We start from the raw sequence: 14,294 nt of genomic DNA on the forward strand, positions 1-14,294 counted from the left end.
GAAGCCCGTCTTGCTGAGCGCACAACAAAAATGCTGTGCGCTCAGCAAGCCGAGCGTCATAATTGCGCAGGTCTGAGCAAGACGGCGACATCTCTAACGAGGCTAATGACTGCCTGCTGCAGATGTGCAGTAAGGCTCTGGGTCATCGTCTGCTCGCTTGGCTCTGGCTGATACGCATATTCTTGGGTATCATCAGACTCTTCCTCGGACACAGCACTTTCAGTATTGTAGAGGCGCTGGTATTTCGTATGCCTGCCTGTCTAAATAATATTTAAAAATATATCCCCCCTCAAAAAAAACGAAAAAAAAAAAAAAACGGGAGGACGGGTCCCGCGGCCAATTTCCGTTACTCCCGGACTGACTCATTTCACGGGAATCCCGAAATCCCGGGACCCGTCCAGCAACCCTAGTGGCAGGGTCATATAAATACCTTTATACCTCAAAACGATTATAAAAGCAATTAAGAGCATCAGCAAACTCAGTGTCCGACTTGAAGTCCACCCTTACCCTAGTCTGGCTGAACCGTTTCCGCCAGCGTCTATTGGCGCTGGCGTTGGCTAACAACGCTTCGCCTCCATTTCCTGTTGCTGGCGTTCCCGTATTGAGCTCCCCCTCAAACTAGGAAACAATTCGCTCACAGTCAACCTGTGTGCTTCTGTGCAGCTCTCTCCCTCTCTCTCTCACACACACACACACACACACACACACACACACACACACACACACACACACACAGGGTGTGAGAAGTCACATTACTGTAGACAGAAATAAAGTGTGGCGATACTTTGGGTTAATAATATCGGCGGCGGCGGTCCGGGACGCTGCGCAGCCTAGCTTAGCCGAGCCTAGATGTCCAACTTCATTGTACAACTTCCCCCGGGCAGAAATACCCTCATAAACTCTGGAAAATGAAGCGTGGTGGTTTGGATTGAGCACCGGACCTTATAACCAGCTAGATTAAGATCCGCCGTTCCCTTTCTTTGGTGATTTACAGGACAACGGGCCGCCGATGGTAATGTTACCCGAGATAACACTGCGTGACTACGTGGCTAGTTAATTCCGGTTAAGTTATCCCGTGACCTCCTCGGGGGCTAAAGTGTGTGGTGTCTTGACATGCTGGTTAGAAAGCAACACACTATGTGTATTCCTTTTGTCTTTAATAGTTTTTGTTGTGGCGTTTGCGGGTTAGATTTAGCCATTTCTCTGACAGCCTCTGGACGTGAAGATGTTCCATCAGAATAAGTTCCCCCCCTCCCCCCCCTGGCACTATTTTGCATCGACACCGCTACTGTTTCCCGGGGTTAGCCCCGCCCTAGATGATTGTGATTGGTTTAAAGAAATAAAAACAGGCCAGCCCAGTTTCTCCCCCGAATAGACGGCTCTAAACGGAGTGCTTCCAGACCATACTACTTGCTGTAGTTTGGTCTGGCTTCGCGAGACTACCCTTACCCTAACCCTTGGAACATTTTAACCTGCTTGCATGGTATAATTGTGTCTCTACAGAAGGCAGCATATGAACATACTACATCCGCCAGCTCGTCCAAGTCATCACCACAGGACTGTTCAAACATGTCCCAGTCCGTGCTCTCATAACATTCCCTTAGACAGTCCACAGCTTCTTCTGTCCAGTACTTTTTTAATGTCCGATTTGCAGATGCGTTCTCTGACAGTCACAGTGCTACAATACTGCTTGTTAACATATAAACATACCCCACCCCCTTGCATATTGCCTGTTGCTTCAACCTGTCGGTCCAGGCGGACAGGTGTTCCGAAGCCGTCAATGAACAGCTCGCCGTCCCTGTCACGGTCGGTGAGCCATTTCTCCGTGAAGACCATTATGCTGCATTCTCTGAAGTCTTTCTGGAACCGAACATTTGCCTGGAGTTCTTCCACTTTATTCTGCAGAGATTGGACATTCCCCATTATCATGGAAGGCGGAGGGATTCTGGTCAGCTGTTTCCTGAGGCGCAGTTTCACACCCCCGCATTTGCCTGGTAGCTGTATCGTGGCATCGGTCACGTCAGCTCCACTCCACTGTATTGTAATCCTCGCTCAGTCAACAGCGCCATTGACATCGCGGACAATCAATAAATAAAGCAAGATCCACAGTGTAGCCAAGAAAAAGAGATCCATCTTAGATTAGCAGCATAAGGAGCAAAATACATTTAAAACAAGTTTAAAACACAAAACACACGGACGCCACACTCACTGCCGGTCGCTGAGTGCGACTGCGCCCTTCCGCATAACTGTTTGCTCATTAAAGGGTTTTATATAGAATACATGTCAAAAAGGATTAGAAAATTGTATCATTCTGTTTTATTTACATTTTACATAGCGTCCCAACTTTTGGGGAATCGGGGTTGTATGAATATTGTGTATACAGGAAATGCTTGGAACTGATATAAAATCTTTAGTGTATTGTAAGTGCTTGTGACTTATTATATGTATGATATATTGAAACGATCATTGCTTTAGGTGACTCTATACAGCTATAACTGGTCTGTGGACCTTGGCGCCTCTCTGAATCGTGAGCTGCTCCGCCTTGTCCAGTGGCAGAACGCAAGGGCTCATGTTGTTCACTGCCTGCTCAACCAGAAGATGGGCCTTTTCCATCACTACTGCTTCTCTGATGCACCCATCCACGAACTGGACTCCAAGCAGGTAAAACCCTCATATGCTTACTAGAGATGCAACGATCCACTATTTTTCAGTATGATCCGATTCCGATATCTGGGTTCTGGATATCGGCCGATACCAATACTGTTTGGTATCATAATTATTATACATTTAATTGTTGCTGGTGATGTTGTGTGTAAGGTAAGGAAGGCTTAAGCATCACAGCAATTCTAATTGTAATAGAGCATAAACCTGCATTAAGGTTTATCTGAACCACTTTGAACAGTTTGAATAAAGAAGAACATCAGAACTCCTCATATGTTCATTAGCAGCCAGGCAGACAGGGCTCATGAAGCCCTTTGACCGGCCAGCTTTTCACTAAACAAATAATGTGCAGAATGCAAAGAAAGGGGATGGAGGGTGGGATGTGGATGGGTTAGTATTTATTATTTTATTAACCTTTATTTATACAGGTAAAATCTCATTGAGACCCAGGGTCTCATTTACAAGAGAGACCTGTTCAAGTAGTAAGGGCTTGGCAGCTAGTTTCGCGCTAAGGACCCCCTTAGCAAGTCAGTGTGACAATGGACCCTTCCAAAACAAGCTCAGATAATACTAAAAACCAAACTTGTCCTTCCCTTTTCAATGGCCCAGATCTTCATCACTGCATTACTAAAGCAAACTAAACTAGAAAGCAGCATTAAACTAGCATGGAGTCGATGAAAAGCAGAGGGTTTGACCCTACAGCCTTTGGGCTTGTTGCAGCCAGCTATGCCACCCTGGGGAACTGAAGCATCTGTGGACAATGCAGACATTACTGCTTTATTCATCAAAGATTGGATGCATAATTTAGTGGGAGAAGATGGCCACGTTATTGATATTATTAATCCTTAACAACAGGGAGCTTCTTCTTTTTTTGTTTACAGTACCAAGCTTCCCGGTTTCTCATGATTCAAGAGCATTAGATAATGACCATTCTTTTATCTGTCTTTTTGTTTAGCAATTATATCACACCATTCACGTCGCCTTTTTTCACCCATTATTTATTTGTACTTTCTGTCTTTTCCAGGATCCTAACCCATTCCTCAGCCCGTCCATGGAGCCTGATGCGTTGCTACGGAGCACAGTTCCTCCTCTGCCCAATAAAGAGCAGGGCAGACTGGGCGGCTCTGGTCGGAGTCTTGCTCCTCTCCACTTCCCCTCCGAGCTGCTTCCATTTGATGAGGCTCTGAGGGATGTGTGCACTATCCGACCCCTGATGGAAGGAGATGTGGTGGCCCGACATGGCGGACAGCTCTTGGAGATAAAAGCGGCTGAGCGGAGAGGTGCTGCAATTACTTTCCTATTAATATTACAATTATTTTTATCTTATGAGCAGATCAAACTCCACACTGAACTCACGTATTAATGGTTTTGTCTTTGTGCTGACAGAACTGGAGAAACAGATGAAGATAGAGAACCTGTTTGTGACTTGGCAGCAGAGATCAGCACAGTCCAACATGCCCATTTCCGTAAGTTCCACAGGTCATAGTTTTGAAAGCCCCATGTAGATATAACAAAAGTATCTGTAATTTAAATACTGGAATGTAACAGTCATGCATGTATGCTTTCAAACAATGTATAGTTTGTGAAGGTTAAAGGTAACATATTATGCACTTTGCTGTCAATTTTATATGGTCCAAGTAGTCCCTAATACTTATTTTTTTAGATGTTTGCTGAAAAACCCGTTCGGATCATTTATTGTAGCAAGCCTCTATACCCTGATTGTCCTGGATGAGCTGTATTTCTGCGATCTGGCTGGCCCCTCCCACCTCTCTGCCGGGCTTTCTTTATATGGCCATGGAGCTCTCCCACCGTCTCTGCCGTGCTCTCGCGATACTAGAGAGACACTGCGTGAGTCGTGACTGCGAACACAGTGTTGTTACCCAGAGGCTCCGGGCTAAGAGAACAGTTTGACATGACCTGACATGATTAAAACCAGTGAAAACAGTAGCTTCAAACAGTAGCTTGATTTCTACAGGAATATCTTCCCATCCTTTGTCATGTTAAAAACGAGTAATTTTCAGACTGCTGTGGGGAGTATAAACGGCGTGTTATGAGCAAAACTTGGTGCTAAATCAGAAGCTACATGGGCGCTAACGCTAAAAATAAGACTCAGACGATAAAATAAACTAAAAGTACCACACAAATCAGTGAAAAAAATATATTTAAAATTGACTTCCACACTATTAAGTTACAATCCTTTGTCCTATTAAAAACGAGTCATTTTCAAACTGCTGTGGGGAGTATAAACAGCGTGTTATGAGCAAAACTTGGTGCTACATCAGAAGCTACATGGGCGCTAACGCTAAAAATAAGACTCGATAAAATAAACTAAAAGTACCGCACAAATCAGTTCCACTTCCACACTATTAAGTTACAATCCTTTGTCCTGTTAAAAACGAGGCATTTCCAGACTGGTTTGGGTAATAGAATTATGTTTTTATGAGCAAAAGCTGAATGCTTGTCCCAAAGCTAAATAGCTATACACCAGTCAGGCAAAAATACCAATAAAAACATTCCTTTCAGTTTCACTGTTTGCAAAAACCCACAAGTAGCTTCCTATCCGTTGTGTTATTAAAAACGAGGCATAGACTGCTGTGGATAAGATAAATTAGTGGAGTATGAGCAAAAGCATTCTGTGTTGGTGTATGTAACATTCAGGCTGTAGGCTACTATGGGCATTCTTGTCGCTTAGGGGGAAAGCAACATGGCTGTCGCTCAGAAAATTTTCCAGGGGAAAATCTCGTGGAATCTCATGGGATCTCGGCCACGGGATCTCGGGCCGTGGACCAATAAGAAATGGGGGGGTGGGGTTATCATAGACTTTTTTTTTTTTTTTTTTTTTTTTTTATCATAGACTACTGCACGGTGGAAATTTCTGGTTACTAATGTGGGGGGGGGGAAGCATCGGAAGCATGGACATATATAGAAAATATGGGGATGTGGCTGTGCCGGCTGTGACGACATAGCCGGCGAGAATTCTGACTGGAGTAAATTGGGGGGGAGGGGTGGGGGTTTCAGAAAGGGGGAGAGTGAGAAAAGGAGAGATTGTTATTTTTTTTGATATTTTGGCAGTCTCTAGGCACACCGTGGCCCCATGGATATGTTAGAACACATTTAAAAAGTGCATTTAGCATAATATGAGACCTTTAAGTAAGGATACAACCACATGCTTTCCAAAATAAGGTAACAAAACCACATCCCTGCCTGTGTTCACACCACTGCTTTTAAAGGAGTAATTATGAAAGCAAAACACTAAATTGCATTAGGCCAGATATGAGCCGCTGTACTTATTGTATGCCAAAATCATCAGTATTAAAACAACAAAATACCTGAAATATTTCAGTTGGTGTGCAATGAATCTAAAATATATGAAAGTTCAATTATTATCATTACATTATGGAAAATAATCAACTTTATCACAATATGCTAATTATATGAGAAGGACCTGTATACGCAGGAATACAACTAGGTGGGTTCCTTTTAGATCATGATTATTTCCCATCCTGCTCCGTGGTTAAAAAGTGACTCAGTCAAATAAAAATGTATTTTAGCGGGTAAAATGGACTGGGTGGGCTCTAATTTGTCCAATGTAAATTAAAACAAGTACAGTATATACTGTAGGTGCCTTAACCATGTCATGGTTGATCAAGTGATAAAACTGCAAACTTCCCTTTTTGCATGAGCTTAGACTAAATACTAACGATATAAAAGGTTTCATCCCGACATTGGAAATGTGTCTGTTTCAGTGAAATGTTGTGAGAAATAGTTTGGTGTAAGGTGGGCATAAGTGATAACCATGGATGTCTCAACAGGGTACAGATTTGGAGACCCTGAAGCAGTCATCCAGGCTGGTCCACTACTGTGCCACCCCGCTCCTCTTTGACCCCCTGTTCAGAAAGCAGATCCAAGAGGAACAGATCATTCAGCCTCTAGTGAAGGTATGTTTGCTGTCTACTCAAAGGGAAGTTACTGAAAGACATAGTTATGCCTTGATCAACTGGTGTCTATACTGTAGATAGGGATTTTATGGCTCAATTCTAACTTTAAAGCATACATTAACATACTCTTTACATAACACTATTAACTGGAAACACAAACTATGTTAAAAGTTGACAGATGTTGATTCAGTCTATTCTTGGTTGCAGAACCTTTTATGATTTTTTAATAATTGTATTGTTTTAATGTCTAGATTAACTTCTGGTTCAGGGACAAAATTGTACCTTCCAATAGTTGAGGGTTTGTCAGGTAAAACTGTACCTGACAATGTTGTCCTAATGTAGTTTACAATGAAAGTCATTCAGCCCAGGTATCTTTTTCTCCTGCCATGATAATGTGGTAAGAATGTAGATTTACTGGTTAATCAAGCGCTTGGTCTTTAAAGGTCACATATTATGCTAAATGCACTTTTTAAATGTGTTCTAACATATCCATGGGTCCACGGTGTGCCTAGAGACTGCCAACATATCAAAAAAATAACAATCTCTCCTTTTCTCACTCTCCCCCTTTCTGAAACCCCCACCCCTCCCCCCAATATACTCCAGTCAGAATTCTCAACGACTATTACGTAATAGTCGGCACAGCCACATCCCCATATTTTCTTTATATGTCCATGCTTCCCCCCAAGAAACGTCCACCGTGCAGTAGTCGATGATAACCCCACCCCCCCATTTCTTCTTGGTCCACGGCCATGTTGTTTTCCCCACTAAGCGACAAGATGCCCTTAGTACAGCCTGAATGTTACATACACCAACACAGAATGCTTTTTCTCATACTCCACTAATTTATCTTAACCACAGCAGTCTATTAATGCCTCGTTTTTAATAACAGAACGGATAGGAAGCTACCTGTGCTTTTTTTAAACGGTGAAACTAAAATAATAGTTTTTATTGGTAGTTTTGCCTGCCTGGTGTATAGCTATTAGCTTTGGGACAAGCAACCAGGTTTTGCTCATAACACGCTGTTTATATTCCCCACAGCAGTCTGAAAATGACTCGTTTTTAACATGACAAAGGATGGGAAGATATTCCTGTAGAAATCACACTTTGAAGCTACTGTTTTCATTGGTTTAAATCGTCTGAGTCTTATTTTTAGCGTTAGCGCCCATGTAGCTTCGGTTGTAGCACCAAGTTTTGCTCCTAATACACTAACTTAGCTTTCCCCTTGCAGTCTAATAATGCCTCGTTTTTAATAACAGAACGGATAGGAAGCTACCTGTGCTTTTTTTAAACGGTGAAACTAAAATAATAGTTTTTATTGGTAGTTTTGCCTGCCTGGTGTATAGCTATTAGCTTTGGGACAAGCAACCAGGTTTTGCTCATAACACGCTGTTTATATTCCCCACAGCAGTCTGAAAATGACTCGTTTTTAACATGACAAAGGATGGGAAGATATTCCTGTAGAAATCACACTTTGAAGCTACTGTTTTCATTGGTTTAAATCGTCTGAGTCTTATTTTTAGCGTTAGCGCCCATGTAGCTTCGGTTGTAGCACCAAGTTTTGCTCCTAATACACTAACTTAGCTTTCCCCTTGCAGTCTAATAATGACTCGTTTTTAACATGACAAAGGATGGGAAGATATTCATGTAGAAATCAAACTTTGAAGCTACTGTTTTCACTGGTTTTAATCATGTCAGGTCATGTCAAATTGTTAAAAGTATGGCTTAGCTCCGGGTAAACACTGTGTTCGCAGTCACGCAGTGTCTCTCTAGTATCGCGAGAGCACGGCAGAGACGGTGGGAGAGCCCCATGGACATATAAAGAAAGCCCGGCAGAGAGGTGGGAGGGGCCAGCCAGATCGCACAAATATAGGTCATCCTGAGACCAGAGGACAATCGGGGTATAGAGGCTTGCTACAATAAATGATCTGAACGGGTTTTTCAGCAAACATCTAAAAAAATAAGTATTAGGGACTACTTAGACCATATAAAATTGTCAGCAAAGTGCATAATATGTGAGCTTTAAGCTCCACTCAAAATGCACCTTCTCACAAGCAGCAGCTGAACAGAGGGGGATCTAAACCACCAGACTCCAGCACCAGTAGCTCAAAGCAGCCAGCTATCACCAGGCCAGGCCCAGCCAGGCTCCACATTTAAATATAATCAGCCACATGAAATTACATTAAAATCAATATCAGGCTATAAAACAAACATAGTGGCCTTTTGATTCAGCTTGGTGCAGACATGAAAATGGAATGCGGCCATTCAGATGACGTCACAAGCTAAAAGAATGCGGCCCATCACCGGCGGACAGCTCGGAACTCTTTATATGTCCATGCCATGAATTCATAGGCATCGCTTCCATGCTTCATGGGAGCTGCTCGTGAAAAAAAACGTTCCTAACTGTCACGGGAGGTGTAACTCTGGAGACATAATCTCTGCTCTTAAATAAACATGTTTTTTTTTAAATTAGAGAACACAATTTAGCAGTTACATTAAGCTTTTACAGCAAAAAATAAAATTAAAATTAAAAACTAAAGTCATCAAAACGCTTCCTGTTTCCGGTTTAATGCTTTTGATTTGATTTAATTTATTTGCACAATAAAAAACAAAAAAGATATAGACAACAGAAAATAAGATACAACATAAAAGGTAACAAAGTGTGCAGGTGAGAAAAAAAAATAGGTGTCAAGGATATCTCTCCTCAAAGGTAATTTCATGTAAAATAATGAATACCATAAAAAGTTATTTAATCCACAAGATTATACAGAGGTTAAAAAGCAAGCAAAGTGATCTCTCCTGCTATTTGAACTGTAAAGTCCGCAATATCGATTGATCAGATCGCTCTAAATGGCTATACCATGGACATATTAAGAAAGCTAAATTCATTACATATAGTGAAACCGGAAGTGTCAACTGATTTTACTTTGTAATTTATCGCTTCACTTCCTGTCTGACCGTGGAGGATGACTGAGCTCTGCTCTCTTGATTGGCTTTCCTCGTGACAAAGAAAATATAAAACGTTCATAACTGTCATGGGAGCTGTAAGCAGGCAACTCTGTAGACGTCATCCCTCCTCTGTAATAAACATGTGTTGTTTAAATGAGAGAACAACAAATTAAGCATTTACAGCAAAGAAATAATAATAATTCTAACGCTTCCTGTTTCCGGTTTAAGGCAGCGCCAGGAGCGTCATAGCAACAGCATAGCAACCAGTATATCAACCTGAAACAAATGTTGTATTTCTACATTTTCTTGGCGATGTCCAGAATAATATTCGTGGTAACCATCAAACTACATCGTATACATTCACTGAGTGAAGATTGTGAGAGTAAGACACACATTTCTCACTAACAATGTTATCAAAAACCCATTTATTAGCTTATACATCTTAAAAATTTGTGGACCAATGTAGCTATTTTACATTTCACTGTGAGACTGGGTTGGTGTGTTTGTCTCTCTCGCTGTCCATCTCTCTATCTGTCTTTATCTCTTTTCTTGCTTGACTAATATAATGGATATATAATATCTGATTAGGGCTGTCAAACGATAGATTAATCACATGGTAGCTGTGGATTAATAATGAATAATCACGATTAATCGCCATTCCAAATATGCCCCAAAAATTCTAATTTTCTGTGTATATTGTTGTAGGAATGGAAATATGAATGACAGAAGGTTGATATGTAGTAACATTTGTTTTTTAATCATGGCAAATCCAAATTATCGTGTTAATACTGAAAAATAAAACTTAACACACCATAATTCAATTTGGCTGTCTCTTTGCTATGCCTTGGAGCAAATACAGTCCTGCTCACCATTATTGGCACCCACGGATTTTAAGTAGGGGAGAGTGGCCTGAGTTTTGCCGGTGGGGAAGTTGTGCCACCCTTTGTTTCTAGAAAACTATAGAATAAATTGGAAATGTGACCACATATTTAAGAAGAGCCATCCATTTGACTCATCATGTAAAGAAGGGAGAAACATGGAATAAGATATAAGCACATTTAAGCTCAAAGCTTTTTTTGCCTTTCAAAGTAAAATTTCCATGATCAAGGTTTTTTGATTATTGTGTCTGAACAATTATAGACACGTTTAAAAACATTCGACACATGTTTTAGTGCTTTAGTATGCTACACTTTGTGTCTATATAGTTAGCACGATGTCAGCCCTAAACTGCTGCATCATGCTTATTATCCAAAATTCTGGGGTTGGGGTGATTTGTGCCAGATTGCCTGGGGTGAGTTATAAGTAAGTATGTAAGTAAAATGTATTTATAAAAGCACTTTTATAACATTTATTGCACTGTCCATAGTGCTGAACATAGTGCATTCAGTAGGTGAAAAATTAAGGTAAAATAACAATAACAAAAAATAAAAGACATAAAGCCCAGACATCCACATATAAACGAAGATAGTAGTGCAGAGGTAAGATAGTTAATGGGGTGGAAAAACCAGGGTGTACAGATGGGTTTTGAGCCTTGATTTAAAGGCAGAAATGGAGGGGGAATCGCATATGCCAGGTGGCAGTTGGTTGTACAAGGGCGGAGCAGCTAGTGCAAAGTAAATTTCTGAGAGTTGTGCCATTGGCATGGCTGGTCACAAAAAGAAAGTGATTGTCTACAGTAGCTCAGAAGAGACTGACATCTCCATTCCACTTAACGACACCACTAATGAGAGTTCAGATGGCCAGACAGATGATGATGGTGACTTCGTCATTGTGAGCTTTGCAGGTAAAACCATTAGATCTGCTAGGCCTTGTTTGGGTTGGCGCATGCTCTGCTGCGACATCACTCACCATACCTTGCTGGGCTGCACGCCACGTCTGTCTACGTCTCGTCTCACTGTCTGTCTGTGTATGTATGTTACCTGGACTGGTTAAACATGATCACCCTCTACAAATCATTCATCATCCCTGTGACTATTGTATGGCTGATCTGCGATAGCCTCGCTCTAAAACCTGTCACTGTCAACGGGTTACTCACCTATGGCCGCGATGAACTCCTGCTCCACCGTAGCTCACCGCTGTGTAACATCAAGCTCTGGCGGTAGCTATCCCACCAGAGCTTCGGCCAAGGAAAATAGGGAGACGTGGAGGTGTCCGAAGCAGACTACGGAGACGGCCTTTCAGGCCTCCTCTCCCCTCCATCATCCTCTCGAATGTCCGCTCCCTCCGGAACAAAATGGACCTCCTTCACGCCCGGTGCCGAATGGAAAGGGCCTTCAGAGACATCTGCATCATCGCCCTGACTGAGACCTGGCTGGACGAGTCGGTATCCGATGACGAGGTCAGCCTGGACAACTTCACCATCATCAGGTCAGACAGAACCAGGAACTCGGGGAAGACGAGAGGCGGCGGGCTCTGTCTTTACATCAACGACAGGTGGTGTAGCAACATCAAAACGCACCGGAGGGTCTGTTCGCCCGACCTGGAAATGCTCACCGTGTCCCTTCGCCCCTACTATCTCCCTCGGGAATTCCCAACTGTTGTTGTTAGCTGTGTATATATCGCACCCAGCGCTAATGTCAACGTAACGGCAGAGTTGTTAGCCGAGGATGCTAACGCTATGGCAGCTAAGTACCCCGGGGCGCCAGTGCTTATCCTTGGGGACTTCAACACCTGCAGACTCGACTCCGTGCTCCCAACATTCCAGCAGTATGTTGACACTCCTACCAGAGGAAACAACAAATTGGATTTATGCTACGGAAACATCTCAGACGCCTTCAGGACAAATTCAAATCCACCGCTCGGACTCACAGACCACAACGTCATCTGTTTACTTCCGCTGTACAAACAAGTACTGAAACGCCTCCTCCCACAGTCCTACAGCGCCCCACAATGGTCGGAGGACTCCACTGCACAACTTCAAGGTTCCCTGGCATGCACCGACTGGACTATCTTTGACGGAGATTTGGATACCAAAGTCACTGCCATATCCGATTACATCAACTTCTGCATACATACCAACATACCAGTGAAAGCAATAAAAAAATACCCCAACTCAAAACCCTGGATTACCTCTGAAATAAAAAATAGCCTGAAAGAGAAGCTGGTCTGCAATCTGCAAACCGTAATATTAAAAATAAAATCTTCATGGCCAAAAACAGTTCAAAAACAACCTGGAGCACAGGTTTAGCAGCATGAACACAAAAGAAGCCTTTCAGATGGTCAACACACTCACTCGTTACAAACCCATCCATGCAAGGGTGCTGAAAACCTGTGCCACAGAACTGGCTCCAATTGCCCACTCCCTCATCTGTGAATCCTACCTACCAGCCACAATACCCCTCCTCTGGAAAAGTGCAACCATAATCCCGGTACCCAAGAAACCACAACCCTCCGAACCAAATCACTACCGCCCCATCGCCCTCACACCCATAATCATGAAATGCTTTAAAAAACTGCTGCTCAGGACCATCCTTCCATTCGTCAAACCTCATCTGGACCCCCTTCAATTCGCATACAGGGCAAAAAGGGGCACAGAGGACGCTGTCGCCTGCCTGCTGCATCTTGTCCTCCAACACCTAGACTCCTCAGGTAATTTCGCCAGGATCTTATTTGTGGACTTCAGCTCCGCCTTCAACACCATCAAAAGACACCTGCTCATCCAGAAGCTTCACCACCTAAACACTCCACCCATCCTGATCCATATCCTGCACAACTTCCTCAGTGACAGACGGCAAGCTGTTCGGGTAGGCACAACCACATCACCCACACTCACCACCAACACTGGAGCCCCCCAGGGCTGTGTGCTAAGCCCTTTCCTCTACACACTTTACACCAATGACTGCACCAGCCCCTCCCACACCACCACCTACCTCAAATACTCTGACGATACTGCCATCCTCGCCCTCCTATCAGACAATAACTCTGTATCGGATTACCACAACACTGTCACTCACTTCTCCCAATGGTGCACACATAACTTCCTCCATCTCAATGTAGCCAAAACAAAAGAAATAACAATAGGTACCCCATCACCCCAGCCCCCTACTCTCATCAACAATGACACAGTAGAAACAGTTGACAGCTTTAAATACCTTGGACTCACACTGGACAATAAACTCACTTTCGACCAGCACACAACGGACATTCAAAAAAGGAGCCACCAAAGACTGTATGCCATCCGTAAACTTAAAGGACTCTATGTTGCCCCCCATCTCCTCCTTCTGTTATATCAAAGTATTGTCCAGCCCATCATGCTCTACTGTTCCACCTGCTTCTTTAACATGCTCACTGTCAAAAACCGGGTCAAACTCACACGTGTCACAAATATAGCTGCCAAAATAATTGGTCTCCCCACTGTCAGAGCTGAATCTCAAGGCCATCTCACGCATTGCATCCACAATAGCACAGGACAACACACACCCACTCAACTGCCACTTCACTGTCATGCCCTCTGGACGCAGGTACAGGTCCCTGTTGTGCAGGAGGGCTCGCTATGGCAAAAGCCTGGTACCTGCAGCCATAGCAGCACTTAACGAAAGGCCAAGATAAAACACCCCAGTCCCACTCTGTTTATATATTGTGTATGCATGTTTATTTGTTTCTGTCGGCGTGCGGCCCATAAATGTACCTGTGACGTGAAGAAGAATTTCCCCTTGGGGACAATAAAGTCTAAAGTAAAGTTTAAGAAAATTGTCCTTCAATCTTTGTAAAATATTTACTTTATTTACTTTAAATAAACCTTAAATAAGT

The 14,294-nt window shown here is 43.0% G+C and overlaps 1 protein-coding gene across 1 annotated transcript in view; it reads left to right on the forward strand.

The window, feature by feature from the left end:
* The window catches only part of szt2 (SZT2 subunit of KICSTOR complex), a 480,200-nt gene that overhangs the window by 358,129 nt on the left and 107,777 nt on the right, over positions 1-14,294 (forward strand). Inside the window, 4 exon segments of the mRNA XM_080032888.1 lie at positions 2,476-2,661; positions 3,686-3,941; positions 4,048-4,127; positions 6,474-6,599. Of these exon segments, the coding sequence (XP_079889014.1) occupies positions 2,476-2,661; positions 3,686-3,941; positions 4,048-4,127; positions 6,474-6,599 (648 nt within the window).

This window comes from Ammodytes marinus (assembly GCF_949987685.1).
Source record: "Ammodytes marinus genome assembly, chromosome: 8".
Classification (NCBI taxonomy): domain Eukaryota; kingdom Metazoa; phylum Chordata; class Actinopteri; order Uranoscopiformes; family Ammodytidae; genus Ammodytes; species Ammodytes marinus.